Raw genomic sequence first — 20,548 nt, 5'->3', positions numbered from 1 at the left:
TTGTACCAACATGCAGTCCGCCACTAATTTATTCTTCCTGTTGTATCATGTCCTCATCAACACTTGACCGTGTCCATCTTTTGATACTTGTTGTTCTTGTAAATGCGCAGCAATCTCTTATTGTGATTTTAATTTGCATTCCTCTGATTACTAATGATGTTGAGGAAGTTTTCTTATTTTTTTTTGCCATCTGGATATCATTTTTTGTGATGAGCCTGTTCAGGTCTCTTTCCCATTTTTCTATGGCATTGTCTCCATGACGCCACCGTCATTAATGTAAACAATTCTTTATTCTGGAGATGAGCCCTTTGTGGGTTACATGTATTATAAATACCTTCATCCATTCTGGGGCTTGCATTTTTGCTCTTTTATTGGCATGTTTTTTTGTGTGTGTTTTTAAAGATTTATTTATTTGAGAGAGAGAGAGAGCACAAACAAGTAGGGGGAGGGGCAGAGGAAGAACAAGTCCCAAGCAGATTCTGCGCTGAGAATGGAGCCCACTGCAGGGCTTGATCTCATGACCCTGAGATCATTATCTGAGCTGAAACTAAGAGTCAGACGCCCAACTGACTGCCACCCAGGTGCCCTTGTTGGTGTTTTGATAAAGAAAGTTTGTAATCCTGGTATCATCCAATTCACTGATAAGTTTTCCATCATACTTAGTGTTCTTTGTCCTGTTTATTAGATATTTATTTGTTCTAAAGTTATGAAGGTATTCTCTTCTGTTAGCATTTTGAAGCTTAATTTTTTTTTTTGCTTTTCATCTCAGATCTACAATTCACTTGCAGTTTAATTTTATGGGTGATGTGAGGGAGGAGTCAAGCTTAATTATCAATGGATAATATCCATTTATTGAGAAGACTATTTATTGCACTACTCTGTTCCATAAACAAAGTGTCCATATATGATCTTTCTAGTTCTTGAATCTTCTAGTGTTCCGATGGCCATAGCTTTAAAATTCCTGATCCCCTATAGAGCAAGCTCTCTAATATTGTTCTTATTTAAGAGTGTTTGGACTATCTGGGGTCATTTTGCACAAAGAACAGAAGAAAAAAACTGTTGTGATTTTTCTTGCAATTCCAATGACTCTGTAGATCACTTTGGGGGAAAATCCGAGTCTTTGTAATACTATTTTTAATCTATGACTAGAATACCCCTCCATTTACAAATGTCTTCTTTAATTTTCTCAATGCTATTTTGCTATATTATAGTTCTCTTTGCTGAGGCCATACACTTTTTTTCATTTGGGCTATCCCTAGGTTTAGGGGGATTTTTTGGTGTACTTTAAACAACACCTTTAAAAAATTAGTTTTTGTTTACTTCTGCTACATAGAGATGCAATTAAAAATTTTTTTGACCTTGTATCTAGCAAACTTGCTGAAGTTCCATATTCTGATCATTTATCTGCATGCACGAATCACAGCAGTTTTGGTTCCAATTCAGTCCTTATGCTTTCTTTTTATTCTTGCTTTCCTGTACTAGTTAGGACCTTTCATGCAATATTCAATGGAAGTGGTGATAGCAAACATCCCTGCTTTGTTCTCAATTTCAATGAGAAACTTTTCAATACCGATAGGTATTACATTCGCTGAAGGTTTTTTTTTTTTTTTTTTTTTTTTTTTTTGTGTGTGTGTGTGTGTAGATTAAAGATGTACTCTCTATTCCTAGTTTTCTAAAAAGTCCTCACTCTTAAGTGGATGTTGAATTTAATAAGATGCTTTCCCTGCATCAGTTGCAGTGATCATATGACCTCCACGGGAAGTTTAATTCCGAGTCCACCACAGGCTTCTTTTCCTGAGTAAGCAGGGAGATAAAGGCTGACATATTTCCCATATTAATGGCAATGTTGTTTTGAGAAAAGAGTTTGCCAGGGTATATGAGTGTCTCTGATGAGAGATGAAACAAGAAATGTATGTCCTGGAGTTGTGCTGTAAGTTTCTGATTCAAGAAAATGGTCTTTGAATGACTGCAAAGAAAAGCAAAGGAAAGGCAGGTGTGCCTGTGCCAGTAAATGCGGTTGAGTAGGATCCCTTAGGATTCAGTTGAATATGGAAACCGAGGCACAAGGGGTTTGCTAGGTTTTTGAAGGACAGTTATTTAAATCTTGCTGTGTCTGTGGCTGAGCATGGCTTCAGGATTCATTAGTATGACTGTGGACCAAGTGCGTTAGCCAGACTAAAGAGAAGGTAAGGCAATCTCAAGATCATTTCCAAACAGAGTATGCTTGCTTTACTTATTTACTCACTTACTTATTTATTTATTTATTTATTTATTTTATTTATTTATTAATGAGAGACACACAAAGAGAGGCAGAGACATGGGCAGAGGGAGATACATGCTCCCTGCAGGGAGCCCGGTGAGGGACTTAGTCCTAGGACCCCGGGATCATGACCTGAGCGAGCCAAAGACAGACACTCAACCACTGGGCCACCCAGGTGCCCCCAGAGTGTGCTTTAAAGAAATCCCATGAAAAAGTGTGAGACTACTTAGACATGTAGTACTTTATTTTTAATGGACGTATTTCACAGTCAGAAATATGGGTTCTGCTTATGATTTCCTTTTAGCCTACTTACAAATGAAACTCCACATACATGTGAAAATCAGGACAGGCTGATTTTAAGCAAATCAACTCAGAATTGGTGGGGGGAAGTGGACTGCCCATACTTATATTGGAATAAGTTTTCAAGTAGATCCAGAGTCTCTAACACAGAGGTGAAGAAATACCGAAATATGAGAATGTGTATTTTACTAAGACGTGTAGCTCTTGATTCAGTCAAGTGAATGAGCATTTTTATTATTTGGATTTGGAAAAAAGATATCATGGGATGCATTTCTTGGCAGAGTCTACTACTGGCACAAGCACCGTAGTGGATTTTTTTCCACATCTTTACTCCTAGTGGGTAAGCAGTTGGTGTTGGACTATAATTGAGATCTTTATTGAACCAAGTGGGAAAAATTCCTTTTTAAGGCAAAAATACTGTGACAGTTGGATTGCAACAGTGTTCATTTGTCTTTCAGGATGGAGACGACATTTCTAACCAGTGTGATTGCTATTTTGGACAGAGTACACTCATATTAAGACTTGAGAGGACATCGGAGCTCTCTAGTCCCATCCCTTCCTCTTATGGTTGAGGAAACGGAGTCCCAGGAAACTTCCTTGCCTTGTCCACAATCACCCACATGAGAGTATAAAACCACAGGCTTTCTCTACTGTGTCACAGTGTGACTGCTCATCAGCATTTTGCCAGAAACCCTAAACTCCAAATTCTGGAATTGTCTTTCTTCTGGTTCCCATCTCCCAGTGGGCTGATGTAGACACTCTTCAATTTCAAGGGTCTGTTCTGTTTGGCTCTTCCCCACCCACCTTCCTCTGTTGCTCTGCTTGTTTCTATGTCTACCTTTTCCAGTGGGCTGCCCATCATTGATCTTCATGTAGTTCAATGAATGAATGGAAGGGAGGGTGAGAATTCCCACATTCCTTCCAGTGAAGGAGAAATGGGTCTGTGGCCCTGGACTGTGGTCTTTCTTGGTGCTGGATTATCTAGATAAGGATTCCCTTCATAGTGCCAGGATTCATTCTTCCCAATTCTTGCATAGAGTTATGATTAAAAACAAGTGTTTGGCCCCTGCTCTGCCTTAAGCTGTATTGCAAGAGGTCCTTCTATAATTCAATCACTTGGGGCACGCCAACCCGGTAAGAGAGTTGGGTGGGGGAAAAATACATGTAATTGCTATTGGCTTTATAGTGCTCTGTTCAAGCTTTTCTCCTCCGTAGTCTTTCTAGATGAGCCCATGTACCTGTTTTTCCTTTTTGTGAACCCCAGAGGCAGTATCATCTAGATGAGGGATTGATCGGCAAACTAAAGGGCCACATAATAAATATTGTATAGGTTTTATGGGCCAGAGAGTCTCTTTGGCAATCACTCTGCTGCTGATGTAGCGCAGAAGTGACCACACATAAATAGATGGCTGTGGTTGTGTTCCAACAAAACTTTATTTCCAAAAGCAGACTGGGTTTGGCCTGCAGTGGTAGCGTGGCAACCCCTGGTTTATACCAACAAATTGTACATCTTGGGTTTTGGACCAGGTATGTCAGAATCATCTAGGGAATGCTGAAAGATAAAGGTTTCTAGGCCTCACGCTTGGCGTGTTTGATTAGCAGCCTGGGGTGGGGGGAATCTATGGTTTAAAGAGCTCCTTAACTGGGGCACCTGGGTGGCTTAGTGGTTGAGCATCAGCCTTTGGCTCAGGTCATGCTCCTGGAGTCTCAGGTCTGAGGATTGAGTCCCATATTGGGCTCCTTGCTGGGGGCCTCCTTCTCCCTCTGCCTATGTCTCTGCCTCACTCTGTGTCTCTCATGAAAAAATAAATAAAATCTTAAAAAAAAAAAGAGCTTCTTAACTGATTCTGCTGCACAAATTATTACTAAGATGATGGTCCGTTCTGCTTTTAAAAATTTGTGTGTGTACTTTACACATACAAATAAGCACACGATATTGTGCTTTGTGTTTAAAAATATTATAAGGGGACACCTGGGTGCCTCAGTCGGTGAAGCATCTGCCTTCAGCTCAGGTCATGATCTCAAGGTCCTGGGATTGAGCCCCACATTGGGCTCCCTGCTCAGTGGGGAGTCTGCTTCTCCTTCTCCCTCTTCTCCTCCCCCCTATTCATGCTCTCTCTCTTTCTGTCTGTCTGTCTCTCTCTCTCAAATAAATAAAATCTTATAAAACACAAAGATATTATAAAAAATGGCATGATTTCCTGCACATCTTTGTGTCGCTTATTTCTTTGTCCTTTTTATTGAGGTGTCTTCTGTTGATATGTAGGAATTGATATAGTAAGGGATTTAGTCCTTTGTAATACGTTATACATATTTCCCTCCATCATGACTTGATTTACAGAGTCATGTGGATTTTTAAAACATTTTGATGGAGTGAAGTACGCCCGTCTGTTCCTTGAGGGCCATGTTTCTGAACAGGGAGTGATTTTATTCCAGGAGATGTCGGCAATGTCTGGAGACATTTTTGGTTGTCATAACTGTCACTGTGGGCAGGAGGGGTTCTGGTGTCTGTTAAGTAGAGACGGGCTATGCTGCTAAGCATCCTACAATGATCAGGGCAGCCCACTCAACAAAGAGGGATCCAGCCTGAAGAGTCAATAGTGCTGAGGTCAAGACATACTGCTGTAAGGCTTCTGTTTTTGTTCCTTGCTTAATAAGGCACCCCTTCATCCTATGATACTAATATCTGCATCAGAATGTATATTAAAATGTCCCTTCATTGATTTTTTTCTGCTTAGAAAAATTACTAAAGCAATGGCCCTTCTACTTACTTCTAATTTTTTAAAAAAAAATTAATTTTAGAGATTGAGAGAGCATGACCAGGGAATGGGACAGAGGCCAAGGGAGAGAGAGAATCTTGATTAGTTTCCACTTACAGCATGGAGCCCAATGTGGGGCTCGATCTCATGACCCTGGGATCATGACCTCAGCCAAAATCAAGAGTCAGATGCTTAATCGACTGAGCCACCCACATGCCCCTATTCTACTTATTTCTTAATACCACATAAAAATGCCCCTGAGCTATTTCTCTTCTGTGTCTATATCTAACTCCTCTCTTCCTCTATAAGTGCCATGAGTCCACCATGTCCCCTCAGTGACCTGTGGGGCCCGGGTCACGTCATGTGCTCCATCAGTGCATGCAGATTCTCCTTCTGGGCTTTACTGGGTTTGAGTCCCTCAGACATTCTTCTCATTCTCTGGATGACTTTGCCCACTGAGTAATGGGTATAAATGAGGGAGGGAGGTGGCATCAGGTTTGCTCCGTGCTTGCCTGGATCCTCTGAAAACACAGTCAATGGAGTGGCCATCCATAGAATCTAAAATCCCAGAGCTGGGGAGGCCTTGAGATATGCTACCCTAGGCCCTCACTTAACACGTGAGGAATGTGCATCCAGAACAGGCGAATGACTTGGCCAAAGGTGTGATCCCGGGGTCCTGGGATCAAGTCCCACATCGGGCTCCCCTTGGGGAGCTGCTTCTCCCTCTGCCTGTGTCTCTGCCTCTGTGTGTGTGTGTGTCACTCATGAATAAATAAATACAATCTTAAAAAAAAAAACCCAAAACAAAACTCCTTGCTAACTCCTTCATTTTGCTGAAAGCCACCACCGTCATCTTGACCTCCTTTTAGACCTGCAGTTATCAAACCCACGTTCTCTGTCAGCATCAGGGACTTCAACTCACCCAGCCCAGGATTGTAATAGTTGACGTGCATGCAAGCAGGGAATTGATTCCAAATAGATGGCTCAGGGGAGTCCTAGTGAATGTGTCTGAACCTTCTGCAGGACTGCAAGCTCTCTGAGGTCCAGGACTGGGCTTTATTTGTCTTCCTGACCCCATTTCCTGGTACCTTTTCTGGCCCATACATTCCAGTTATCCCACCTGGTGCTCCCTAAATGTCCCACAAATCAGTGATCAGCCTTATTAAGTAGGAATGAGGCTCATAGTCTCTAAACGAGTGTGAGAGGATCACTTGGGCAGGTGGATCTGTGGGCACCTCCTCGGGCCCGTCATCCAGGTGATGCAGATGCAGGTGTTCACATGCTCCACATTGAGCCAATCCTTCTAGCTCTGACTTACTTATCTAATGACCCTAAAAATGGGCCTTTTATTATTTTTTTAAATCCCTGTTTTAAATTTGACCTTCTATCCTTCTGTTTGTGTGCCGCAGGGGACATCAGAATTGCCGAAAATGGGGTCAGGCGACAGCTTAAGGAAGGAAAACAGGTCACACTAATGTGTCACATGACAGGGCCTTCCAGTCACGAGTCCTGGGGTTGACGCACACCTCCTCGCCGGCCTGGCCTCCGGTCGCACCCTGCGCAACCCCATGAACGCCCTGCCTGTAGTAGGAATTATTTGAAACAGGTGAAAAGCCTAAAAGCAATTATGAGAAGAATAGTTTCAGATTAGTTCAGCGATGTGAAAAAAATGTGGCTTAAATGGGTGATTAATGATGGAACAACAAGCAGCATTTGATCAGTGAGCTTGCTGGTAAGTTGTAAGCAGAACACCATTAATCCGCAGGCTTTCTCTTTATTCTTTCTTGTAGCCCGTATTACAAAGACTTGATCATTCCGCAACCCCTGTCACTGGCAACTAGAAATTATTGCCAAGAAAACATCACCTGTGAAATTTTGAGAATCCCCAAAGTCGAGTCTATTCATTAGGATATTTTGCTTCATGATGCATTTTGGCAGTTTGGTTGTCTCCTGCTTGTGGTTCAGACTCAATGGGGTGACCTCCCCAACAGGTTGATGATTGCATTTTATCTTCTATTTGTTGTTACACAGTTGAAACAGATTGGGGTTTTCTTTCTTTTTCTTTCTTTCTTTCTTTCTTTCCTTTTTTTTTTTTTTTTTTTTTTTTTTTTTTTTTTTTATGAAACTGGCCTGAAGTGTTAGAGCGCACAGTGGCAGGTAGTTGTCATAGTGAAGCAGCTAATACACACCCCCAGCAAGTAGCATTCATATGGAGTGATTACCTTTTTATTTTATTTTTTTTGGAGGATTACTTTTTTAAAGGGTTCACTTATTCTTATTTGTTTGAGGGGAGCAGAGAGAGAGAGAGAGAGAGAGAGAGAGAGAGCACCAGAGAACAAGAGAGCATAAGCAGGGGAAAGGGAGAGGGAGAAGCAGACCCCCTGCTGAGCAGGGAGCCCAACTCGGGGGCTCGATCCCCGGACCCTGGGATCATGACCTGAGCCAAAGGCAGATGCTTAACTGACGGAGGCACCCGGGCGCCCCTGGAATGATTACTTTAAAGAAGGGATCGATGACCGGGTAGTGCATTCAGCTCCCCTGTGTTATGCCAGCGCGTGCTCCATCTCATCGTCATTATTTTGAATCCCTGCAGAAATCCGTGCGACTGACAGCTTCATTTTTAGCCTTTGTCGTCTTCACTAGGAGCATCCCTCCTGGCAGCCCGCGAATCAGGCGTCATTTCATCCCCGTGCTGCTCACGCATCCTGCTCTGGGGTGAAGCCCACGAGCTCTTGCACAAGATCATTAATTCTGATCATACTTTCCTTCCAGCTCCTTATTCCTTACCTGGCGGAACCGACTCCTGAGCATGACGTTGGGCATGGCTGTGGGGACCTGCCCTTTGCACCCAGTTCTGTCTGCTAGCACCCGGGGTGACGGGCTTCAGCAGCGGCTCACCTGGTGGATGGTCTCTGGGGACCACTGCCGTGGTGTTGGGGCCCACCTGTGCCCCCCACTGACCCCTTACTCTTTCTGCCCTCCTTCGTCAAGGAAAGGCGGGAGGTTGTGCTGGCTCTCTCTGCCCTACCTCTTGGGATGTAAGGAAAGGAGACTCTCCTTTCCCTTTCTAAAGCCATTTTAAAGTTATTAAATTGCGGGGCACCTCGGTGGTTCAGCATCTGCCTTTGGTTCAGGTCATGATCCTGGGGTCCTGGGTTTGAGTCCTGCATCAGGCTTCCCCGTGGGGAGCCTGCTTCTCCCTCTGCCTGTGTCTCTGCCTCTCTCTGTGTGTCTCTATGAATAAATAAATACATATTTAAAGAATCTTAAAAAAATAAAGTTATTAAATTGCTCTAAAGCCCTCTAGGACAGATATGTGAGGCATTCCTTGATTTTCTTTTTCAAGACCTGGGAGGGGGCCCTGGAGAGTCCTAATTCTATTTCATGTAGCAGGACACCTCACAGGCTCTACAGCTACTTGCATAGGACATCGTCGGTATTCATTTAGCAGCTCCCGTGTGCCGTGTAGTGTTCTTAGGGTGAGGTGGGGGCACTCCAGTGAGCGAAACAGGGGAGAGAAATCTGACCACACAGGGTTTGCAGTCTAGTGGGGAAAGATACAAAATCAGTATAATAAGTAGGTGACATTTTTTCCCCCACCATGTATTAGAACATAATAGATGTTTTGGAGAAAAATAAAGCAGGGAAGGAGGAATTAACAGTGCAAAGGGGTGCAGACGTGGCATGCTTAAATTGTGTGCCCAGGGAAGTCCTCCAGATGAGATTTAGGGGCACCTGGGTGGCTCAGTCGGTTAAGCCATCTGCCTTCAGCTCAGGTCATGATCCTGGGGTCCTGGGATAGAGCCCCGCATTGGGCTCCCTGCTTGGTGGGGAGCCTCCTTCTCCCTCTCCCTCTGCCGTTCCTTCTTCGGCTTGTGCTTTCTCTCTCCCTCTGCCAAATAAATAAAAATCTTTTTTTTTTTTATTTAAAGAAAATGACATTTGAGCAAAGGCTCAAAGGAGGCTTGGGGGCAGCCATAAGAAATGAGAGTTCCAGGCAGAGGGAACAGCCAGTACAAAGGCCCTGAGGTAGAAGAGTGCCTGGAAATGTAAAATGCTGACTGTGGTGTCAGCACACAGGAAGTACCCAGTGAATGGCAGGTAGTACTAGTTTTGCAGTTGTTGTTCTTGGTGTTCATACTAGGTTACTAGGTATAAACTCTATAGGGACACATACTGCATCTGTTTAGGTTTTTTGTTTTTGTTTTTTTTTTTAGCAATTTTATTCCCAGATCTGATATAGTTCGTATCAGATAATAAGACCTCAATCAATATTTGTTGAGTATCATCATTATACTTTTATTCCAAAGAAGTGCCTTGGTTTGTCTACACTTAATCCTTACTTACAGAAATATTTTCTGTTGCTTATAGATATAACCCTGACCATTGGCCTTCTTCACAGAGATTGGGTTTTTTTTGTTTGTTTGTTTTTGGTGTGATGATAACTTATTATCAAAGTTGTAGTGCTGTGTTGTGGACAGAACTCTTGGCTGGAAGTCAGAGGCACAGCTCTGGCATAGTTCTTTGGTAGGGGCTGCAATAAGTCACTCCACTCTGTCCTGTTTCTGAACAGTGATACGGTTCAGGAAAGTCCTTCTCTATTTCAAGGTTGCTGTGAGCACAAATGAGATACTATTTGGCAATGTCCCTTGAAAACTCTCTGTGGCCTCCTTAGACGGAGCAGTAGGTATCATGCCTGGTAGCCTTTTCTGTGCACATGGAGAGCTGTGCTTTGCATTCTTGGTGCCTCTCTGGGGCTGTTGCCAGCAGTGGGCAGTGGCCATGGAGCAAAAGCCTCAGGACCTCTCTGGCCATCAGATAGGTGGTCCTGGCCTTAGGAATGTCTTCCTCCAAGCTTCATAATGGAGGTTTGGACTTCCAGAATTAATTTTTTTGTAATTATCTCTTCAATTTACTTAAATCACTTAAATGTCTTGTTCTGTGTTCAGGCCTGTGTTCAGTGTCTTAATTTGTGACATCTAGGTCAACCTCAGATGTTGTTTTAAAAGGTTGATTTCAGAAACATGGCTATCTGTCCCCTTTCTCCTGGCTAATGAAGTTCTCCTTCCTGTCAAATAATTCTTGAAGTGATACCCATTCCATGAAGACTTCCTAAAAATAAATCAGAAAGGAGAAAACAATATTGTGGCTTAAAAAAAAAAAAAAAAACCCTTCACATCTGTGTCTTGTCATGCATTGCCTTCCAAATATCAGCTGATCTCTTTATTTTGTCAACACTTAAAAAAAAAAAAAAAAAAAAAAAAAAAAGCCCTGCCATGTTTTCGGTGTTCCTTGACATGCTGGGAGTAGTGCCATGAACATGGTAGATAAAGCCCCTGCACCCGCAGAGCCCACAGGGTTGTGGGAGAAAAAGAAAACATTACTTTAGATTTTGTAGTGAGGGAAGACTTCTCTGAGGAGGTGACATTTGAGTAGAGAACTTTGTGAAATGAAGTAGAGAGCCATGCAAAGCCCATTCAGGTAGAGGGCCCAGCAGATGCAAAGGCCCTGAGGTGGGAATGATCTCGGCGCATAGTCTAGGGACAGAAAGAAGGTAAGGAGGGAAGAGTGTAAGGGAGGAGGGGAGACAGGAAGGGGTCAGATCAGGGAGAGATTTGTCTGACTCTGGAAGGAGTCTGGGTTTTACTTTAAGTTGATAATGATCGTAAATATTTAAAATAATTTGCAGTTTAAATAAGTTTAAATTCTCCAGATACCAACCCATCCCCTTTTAACTGAGATTCTGTAAAGGAATTGCCAAGGGAGCGCGGAGAATGTTGTGACATTTTTGGAGTTTCATTTTATTCGGTCCAGAATCCCTCAATATTCCTTAAGGAGTTTGTTGGAAATTGTCGGACAAGGATAATTAGCAGGACGGGAAGCTGTTTTACCGAGTGGAATTCTCTCCATGTGTGTTTATGTGTGAATTCATTTCAACAGGAGAAATTGAGGGTCTCACTTCTCTGCAGTCTCTTCGTCACTGAATTTGTTTTTTTTTTTTTTTTTTGGATCAGCCCTGAGAAGCCAGGGACACATCAGATAGAGGTCTAATTTTCTGTTCACAGAAGCAAATGATAGTTGAATAAAGCATGGAGAACATGTGCGAACCCTCGAGCTGTCTCAGGAGGAGCGGGTGACCAGTCCCTTATGTTGTAGCACGTCTCGAGTTATGACACATGGTGATTCACGGGTCAGCAAAGGCCTCAGAGATAAACACTTTACTCAGAAGCATCGTCACAGTTTAAAGACCTGCTGGTGAATTTTTATCCTCCGTACCCAGCCACGATCACATTTCTCTATGATCCCCCTCCACGATAACGAGGTAGAAACTCTCGAAAAATCCTGCCTCCCGTGAGTGTCCCCCAATGCTCTGCTCTGGCTGACAGCTGTCATGCAGGCCGATCATTTTTGGAAGATTTGATTCAATAACGTCACCTTAAAAAAGGGTTGTTCAGCAGGTAGAGATCGGGAGACGTAGATAAGCATCCTCTTTAGGGGAGAGAAGTTACTTTGGGGGGTCATGTCTCCTAAGGCAACCTTGCAAGGGTCCAGAAGGTGCAAAAGGAGGTTCCAGTTTAGATCCTTAGTGTCATTTGTCGTGTGACTGGCCGGCCAGAGTCTCAACATTGGCATCTTCCAAATGAGCCTCGGTTTGAAATGTTCTTGCCCTAGAAAATTCTTCTCAGTAACGTTTTCCCAAAACCAACGTTATTTAGGGACTTGGGTTTGGGGAAGCTCTTCCCCTAGGTACATTCTTGCTGGTTGCCTGTTCTGCGTGGAAGGGTTAATGTTAGGATGACCTTGGGGGGCACCCCTATGACAGCACCAGTAGTTAGAGACACGTAAACCGCCGGTTCTGCAGGAACACAGTTTCCTAGAGCAGCAGCTCCGAGACACGGAGCTAATTGCCCAGCGAAGGCAGCGCTTTCTTACGAAGGCATAATTGACCCATTTATTGGTCTCATTTCAGCTCGTGGCAGATCCTTGTGCCAGCACCCCTTGTCACCATGGCAACTGCAGCAGCAGCGGCTCCCAGGGCTACCTCTGCGTTTGCAACGAAGGCTATGAAGGTCCCAACTGTGAACAGGCCCTGCCCAGCCTCCCCGCCAACGGCTGGACCGAGTCCATGGCCCCCAGGCAGCTGCAGCCTGTCCCCGCCACCCAGGAGCCCGACATCATCCTGCCCCGCTCTCAGGCCACCGTGACCCTGCCCACCTGGCAGCCCAAAACAGGGCAGAAAGTTGTAGAAATGAAATGGGATCAAGTGGAGGTGAGAACATTTTGTTGCATATGTTGTTATGTAAGGAACCGGAGCGGTTTAAAGGATTCCAGGGGTCCTGACATGGGCAAGGAGATGGAAGACCTTTGGGGCACCTGGGTGGCTCAGTGGTTGAGCATCTGCCTTCGGCTCACGTTGTGATCCTGGGGTCCTGGGATCGAGTCCTGCATCTGCTTCTCCCTCTGCCTACATCTCTGCCTCTCTCTCTGTGTCTCTCATGAATAAATAAATAAAACCTTAAAAAAAAAAAAAGGAAGACCTTGAAGTTACCCCCTTGACAAGGTACCGTGTCTGACTTTGCCATCTGCACCTATGTGTGGGAGCTCTCATTCGGTTACACGAAGGAGGCTTGAAAATTATGACTGTTTGGGGGGCATACAAAGAGTCAGCAAGGAAAGAAAATGAATGAAATTATTTTCTAGAATGATATCCATATACATTTCTGTGAGAGAATCTCGGATTGGGGGCAGACCCTCCACCCTTGACCTAATTCTCCTTAATGTTATGCTTAACTTCTTGTTTGTTTATTATTTGGTGTCTTGCAGCCCATATGATCTTAACCTGAGACACTATTAGTGATTTTTAGAATATTTTGAGAATGCCTTTGGGAATGCAATTTCTGAATTTTATCTATTTTGGCAGGGACGGATTCTGTTTATTGATTCTTGTCCAGGCTGGGTTTGGCTTGTATTTTCAAGCTCATTGAAGGTCTCATTTTGAGGAATTTCCAGCAGACCCTTGACGATTAACATATAAGATAAGTTTGCTAGCTAGGAGAGTTGGGAAACAAATCCAGATCATGACTTTGAGGTGACATGGAAAGAGTGTAATTCCCTTCTGTATCTTGTATTTTATGTGACATCCTGTGATTGTATGTCATTACTGGTTTTGTAGCTTAAATGACAAAACACATAGATCTTGTGTAGCACTTTTAGAGTCAAGGGATATGTCTAGAAATTTCCTTTATTGTTGCGAAAGAGACAAGACTTCATTTCTTCTTTTATTTTCTTGGATTGTTCTAACCCGTTGACCCATTTCTTTTTTCATGGCCACCCAATTTATGAAGGCCATATTCCGACTGCAGGGCAGTGTTTTCAGCCTGCCTGAAAAAAACTGAACATGTTCTGATTTCAGACTTTTAATAAATGCTTTGAAGTTTTGGTTTTAATTCCTCCTTGCGGAATGACTCACTTCTTGAATGTGAACTAGATTTGATTCTACATTTATCAAGGAAGTGTCCCTTAAAGAAAATTTCTCCCCAGCCGGCCGGCCATTGTAATCTATTTATTTAAAGACATGCTATCCTACAGTTGGTAAATGTAGAAAGATAGGCCTCATATTCCTGTCATGCTGTAACTTCTTAGGCTATTCAAAAAGCAGGTTAAAAGTTGCCAGAGGAAGATGGGGATACAGTTGGGTTTCCCCTTTTTACGAAGCTAACGATGCTTCAGAAACGTGAAGCTATTTGGAGCCTCTAAGGAACTCAAATGGAATGTCACAGTTGCCAATTAACACAAATTTAGCAAGTCGGACTTGCATCTTTGAATATCCATGGTGGGCGGTGGGCTTTCTCCCCGGCATTTGACTACCAGCCCTTCTGGATCATAAATTCTAAGTGTCGGGTGTGGATGGAAGTGCCGAGAATTTCTGTATTGTTCTCAGTTAATTCACTGATGATGGATACATTTAATACCCCTTTGTTTTGACTCTCCTGGGTGAAGACAGTGCTCACAGCATGAGGAATAAATGAATAAATTGGTCCGAACCACCTCAGTGGACACGGCTCCGGTGTTCACAGTTGTGTTTTCTGAAGAACACGATTGTTCCCCTCATTGAGCTCCTTTTTTTGTACACATTGGCATGTTGCTACCTAAAAAATGAAGGTGTAGTCCACGGGGGAAGAAATAGGCAGCTTCCCAGTTCGCTGGCTTTAGCAGGTGCTTCCTGAGACCCACCTCTGGACAGAGCAGGGTCACTCAGACCAGGTGCTTCTTGCTTGTTGCTCGTTCTGAGGCTTGTTCTCCTGGTTTATGCTGCTGCATGCAGGCCAGTCCTTAAGGGCTGCTTTCTTGTTCTGTAAGCATTTAGCCCCTCATTACCCCAGACTGAGCATAGAGCAGAGGCCAGTGACTGCTTAGGAACTGGAAAACAGTATCCTACCAGTTAGAGCACCCCAGGGATTGGTAGATGGCTCTCAGGAAAGCTTTTGCATTTCAGAAAATCAGATGGCAAAGCTTTTCTTTTGAGTTTGTAAGGTTTCACTTGTCCCCTGTCTGTCTCCACCTCCGTGTCATCTAAAGGCAGCTCATGGGATTTTTGCTTTGTAATATTATCTTGCATTACACCCCGATGACTTATTTATCCCTTTTCTTCCCCTCCAGGTGGTCCCAGATATTGCCTGTGGGAATGCCAGTTCTAACAGCTCTGCCGGTGGCCGCCTGGTGTCCTTTGAAGTGCCACAGAACACCTCAGTCAAGTAAGAACACCCACAGTTGGAAACCGTGAAGCTCGGTACTGGGGACTGTAAGCTGGGTTGTGCCCATCTGTGTAACTGGTCAGTCCAGTGAGAATCATGGATGAGGTTCCATGTGGAGATGTGGCCTGTATCACTCAAAACCCAGAAGGACCTATTTCAGGGGAAAATATTGCAGTGGGGATCCAGAATTGTGGAATTGTGTGGGATGAGTAAGGTGGGCGATCAGAAACCCTGAGGCCTTGCATAAGATCCAGAGCCAGAGCCTTCACTTCCCAAATGACTTTTGCTTCTGGAATGCTTTGGCCCCTTATGATTTTAATGGACCATTGGTTGAATTCATGTGTATAATTTATTTATTTATTTTTAAAAAATATTTATTTATTTGACACAGAGAGAGAATAAGGAGGGGGAGTGGCAGGCAGAGGGAGACAGAGAAACAAGCTCCCCACGGTGCAGGGAGCACAGTGCAGGGCTCTATCCCAGGACCCTGGGATCATGACCTAAACCGAAGGCAGATGCTTAATCGACTGAGCCACCCAAGTGCCACCCCATGTGCATAATTTAAAATCCAAACATTACAATTTCATTTTTAAAAACATGCATCTGGAGAGAGAGAGGGTTGGTTTGGTTTTGGTTTAGACTTAAACTCTTTTGAATTACATACTGCCCACTGTCACAGGGAAGAGCAGGGCCTGAGCACCTGCTGTGTGGCAGGTGACCTACAGGTGGGGCTGGAGCCAGGATGGAGCTGTGACCCAGGGCTGCTGACACTCCCTCTGCTCATCCTTCTTTGTTGCAATTACCCTCCCCACCGCTACCCAACCCCATGCGACCGAATGGGAATTTGCTGTCCAGTCTTCAGAGATTTTAGAAGACCGAGGGACACCTGACCCTGGGCGAGCTAGTGCTCGGCATCAGCTCCCTTTGAAGAGGGCAGTGGGCACTATAGACCTCTAACATTTATACAGAAGCATTTGTGCCCTCCTTGCCCCAAAATGTTTGGAAGGAGGGACTTTGTTACATTGCTCCTGCATCCCCTCCCCTGGAGACTTGAACTCACTCTGCTGGGGGTTAGAGCCAGGATGGGCAGTGAACCCAGCCCAAGGAAGAAGTCCCCCTGGGGTTGGGGAGAAAGGTGTGGCCTCTGAGGCAGCTTCCAGTTCCACCAGCAGGGGGACCCCGGTCCTAGTGTTTCGCTGCTTGTCCAGAGCCAGCTTTAGGGAAATCAGGATCTGTAGTTTCCTTTAAGTTTATGAAACCATCTCCTAGCACTCTCCTGTCTGGCTCATATGATCTTACTTTCACAAGTCTTTCCAAATAGTTTTTTTTTATAGGATTTTATTTATTTGAGAGAGAGCACAAACAGGGCGGAGCGGCAGAGGGAGAGGGAGAAGAAGGCTCCCCGCTGAGCTGGGAGCCCCATGTGGGGCTCAATGCAGGGCTTGATCCCAGGACCCCAGGATCATGACTTGAGCCGAAGGCAGACGCATAACCGTCTGAACCACTCAGCGCCCCAGATAGTTCTAATATTCTATCCCTTTAGATGCTTTTTGTTTTTTCTCCTCTCAACAAACTTAAAGTTCTCCAAGATCTTCCTAGGCTGCAGGCCTGGGCAAAAATAGCAGGCTGACCCAGGCTGAGTAAGATGGGAGTGCTGAATAACCTCTGGATGCCCTGAATTCACTTGTAAGGCTTGCTCGCCGCCCCTGGGACTTTCATTTATTCATGAATTCAACCTTTGATCAAACCCTGATTGAACATCCTGCTGCAAGCCAGGAGCTCTGCCCTCGGAGTACACAGATCTTCTCGTAAGAGCTGGTTCTCCAGGAGCACGAGGAGGGAAGAGGCAGCTGCGGGGTGGTGGGAAGACAGGGAGGGTCTCAGACAGAAGAGGTGACTCAGGCTGAGCCTTGCAGAAAGGCACGTTAGCCAGGCACACGGGGTGCAATGGCTGGGAGCTGGGACAGCACCTGCTTGGGAAGGGACAGTAGCTGCATGTTGGGGGAGCGTTGGCCTGTAAGGTGGGAGTTGTGGGGTTTTGGATTGAAAGGGGAACCGAGGCCAGGGCTGATTTGCTTTCTAGCATCTCATTCTTTGATTTTACGCTGGAAAACAAGCAAAAGGCAAGAGAAGCCTGAAGCATGGGAGGTGACACACTTTTGCTTATGTTGGCAGCACAGCTCAGGTGGCCGTTTGGGGACGCGCGGCACGTTTATAGTAAATTCAAGCAGGGCTCCAGATTGTGTGAATGTGGAAGGATTTGTCCCCAGAAGAACTCCATATGCCCTTTATTATTGGTCACAGTTGTTACTCAAAGGGGGATTGTCTTGTGGTCTATTTTGTTTTTGTTCTAAAGATTTTATTTATTTTATTCATGAGAGACACAGAGAGAGAGGCAGAGGCATAGGCAGAGGGAGAAGCAGGCTCCCCATGGGGAGCCCGATGTGGGACTCGATCCTGGGACTCCATAATCATGCCTGAGCTGGAGGCAGTTGCTCAACCACTGAGCCACCCGGGTGTCCTTCTTGTGGTCTATTTTGAAGCCCATGGGGGCCTTTGTAATGATTTCCTGAGACCTTTGCGGGTGTACGTGTCATCTTATTTTTATTTGTCACTTTGTCGGACTGGTTCTAAGATGAATTTTTCTGAAAGGGGCTCCTGGTCTACCTCCTTCCTATTTTCAGAATTCGGCAAGATGCCACTGCGTCGCTGATCTTGCTGTGGAAGGTCACGGCCACGGGCTTCCAACAGTGCTCCCTCATCGATGGGCGGAGTGTGACTCTCCTGCAGGCCCCCGGGGGCCTGGTCCTCCTGGAGGAGATGCTGGCCTTAGGGCACAACCACTTCATCGGTGAGTTAATGAGCTACCTGAGACACACCTGCTTTGGCCCGACCTGGGTTCGGTGTTTCCAGATGGTGGGTGGGGCATTATGCTCAGATAATCTGAGTCCTAGACATCAGCTCTATTTCTTCCATTTTAGGTGAGGTTTTGCTTATGATCAACATGGATTTCTAAGCTAGCATGTCCCCTGTGACTCAGCATGGAAAAAGCATGTGCTCTGAACCCCTGAGACTGTGTCCCAGCTCCAGACAGGGCAACATGGATGTGTGACCTTTGGCACTTTAGAGCTCAAACCTGCTTCCTTTTGGACTCTAGTCTGCTTCCTCTAGGACTAGTGGGCAACCTGACACACTGAATGTTGGTCTCTCAGAAAAACCCTGTTGTCACCTGATTCAGGCCTGACCTAGGATGCTGGGCACAGCCCTTCAGAAGCCATTTGCTACATCTGAACCTCTGACTCAGAAGCAGCATGGAGAACTCCCTTTGGGGTTCCTCTTCCCCACACTCATCTCCTGGGTCACTTTTGACTCTTCACTTTCCTGAATATACTTAAATCTGCAGTTTATCCTTCCCTAAACTATTACATTCCCCAATTCCTCTGCCCTAGAGTAGAAATGGTCCTCATAAAACGAGATGCATCCCCCTGCCCCACTGTCCTCTGCTCCTCCCAAAGGCTACACATGGGCAATTTCCAGAAGACCCTTCCCCTGGTTGGCATTCTGACCATATCCCACGTTGTCTTCATCCCTCACCCAGCACTGAGCATCTTTGGGGTTGGAACGTGTAACTCCTGCCCCTTAGCAGACCGCGTATCATCAGCTGCTTTATCAAAGCTTGTTGCTCATGCAGCCTCAACTTGACACAAGCTCAAGTTCAGATTCTAGCCATCCCAGTCCTGTGCACCCCAGCAGCCCCCTGCATCCTGCTGTTAATAACCCCTCCTGTCTGGTCATATATTCCAACAGCCTTCCCCTGGAGAGGGGCAGAGACAGTGTTTGCCTCTCAGGGACATTGTGAGGGTTCAGTGTGATAATGGATGCGAAGGTGCACATCACAAACGTTAGGGATGATTCTAGGTTACTTAGAGTACTCTATTTTTTTTTTTCCTGAGATATACTACATATTTTACTAAATTAAGTGGAAAGTATACAGCAGGACATACTCTCTAAGATATATGTTTAATGGAGATATAATGAAGATAAACTGGTAAAATGAAATGCTCGGCTCTTTGTAATTCGTATTGTATTTTTATTTGATGGACCTTCCTCTGATAAGAAGGCCATTTCCCAGTCGTTGGAAATCCAACTGAAGTGTGGGTTGTGGGGAGCAGGGATTTCACTGGGTGGAGAAATCAGGGTGGGGAAAAGAGGGTGGGGTCTTTAACTTCAGCCTCCTATTTGTCTGTTCAGATGGATATTGGATTACCAGCACGATATAATATTGCCCAAGTCAAATCTAAATTTTACTCCCCCAAACGTTGCGAGTAACTGTTATTTCCTTTCTCTGTCTGTTGTAATAATTTATCTACAAGTTTATAGTTTGTATATTTTGGTAAAGAGTTCCAATTTTTCTTTTGTATTGATTTTTTAAGTTTTCCTTTTTTAGTGGATTAAGCTGTCTTAGGACATGGAGCTAACGTTTCACAAAAATGTATGTGCTACCACCACTCTTTATTTAAAATGTCATTAGTGTTACCAGAAGATATCCATTTGAAATGTTAGCTTACGCTTGGTATCACCTTTGGTTGTAACATAATTATAACTTCAGACTGATGTTGGGGGTAAGGATGGAGATCCGTAAGGATGGGTTTTCTAGCACTGATATAATTTAATACTCTTGAGATTCAAGGAATTTTATGAACTCCAACAGAATTTGGGCTCATTTTGCTAATAAAAAAATTTCACAGAAAAAAATTTATTTATTTATTTATTTATGATAGTCACAGAGAGAGAAAGAGAGAGGCAGAGACATAGGCAGAGGGAGAAGCAGGCTCCATGCACCGGAAGCCCAATGTGGGATTCGATCCCGGGTCTCCAGGATCGCGCCCTGGGCCAAAGGCAGGCGCCAAACTGCTGCGCCACCCAGGGATCCCCACAGAAAAATTTTTTATCTTGGGTTGAAGTGTATTGCTCCTTAGAGGAATAATTTTTAAAAATTTCATTGGGTATATTAATAACTAAATTAAGGATTTTTTTTTTCTCAAGACTTAGATGCAGGTTATGATACGGAGACAGGGATTTTGAGTAACAGCCTTTATTTCTCTAAACTGTTATTTTCCATGTGGAAAATTTGTGCTATCTTTTTAAATTTCCCAAGTAGAACATTTTAAATGTTTCATGCATCTTTGTATTGGAGCTCACAGTCTTTCAGTGTTCTTCTTTTTTAAGGTAGGGGACAGTCTCGTCACCAGCTCCTTCTGAGGAAGAATGGCTGGCCTCCTCACAGTGCAAGACTGCCTACACCTACACACTGCCAGCCACTTCCTTTACGAGATCTTTTTATCTTAAAGAAACAAGATTTACCTTTTGTAATCCTCTTGGAAGTCTTATGCTTTACTACAGTGACATGTGTTTGATGCTCTTTTTGTTTAATTCTTTTTAAAGGCGGCTTCTTAAAAATGATTCATTTTTAC

General features: G+C 44.4%; 1 protein-coding gene across 1 annotated transcript in view; it reads left to right on the top strand.

Moving 5' to 3' along the window:
- Positions 1 to 20,548, top strand: part of DNER (delta/notch like EGF repeat containing) — a 313,381-nt gene that overhangs the window by 122,454 nt on the left and 170,379 nt on the right. Inside the window, exons 2-4 of the mRNA XM_038574064.1 lie at positions 12,290 to 12,589; positions 14,980 to 15,074; positions 17,759 to 17,925. Of these exons, the coding sequence (XP_038429992.1) occupies positions 12,290 to 12,589; positions 14,980 to 15,074; positions 17,759 to 17,925 (562 nt within the window). The remainder of the gene's footprint in view (positions 1 to 12,289; positions 12,590 to 14,979; positions 15,075 to 17,758; positions 17,926 to 20,548) is intronic.

Source organism: Canis lupus, chromosome 25 (assembly GCF_011100685.1).
Source record: "Canis lupus familiaris isolate Mischka breed German Shepherd chromosome 25, alternate assembly UU_Cfam_GSD_1.0, whole genome shotgun sequence".
Lineage (NCBI taxonomy): Eukaryota > Metazoa > Chordata > Mammalia > Carnivora > Canidae > Canis > Canis lupus.
This window is presented reverse-complemented; position numbering and strand designations above follow the sequence as displayed.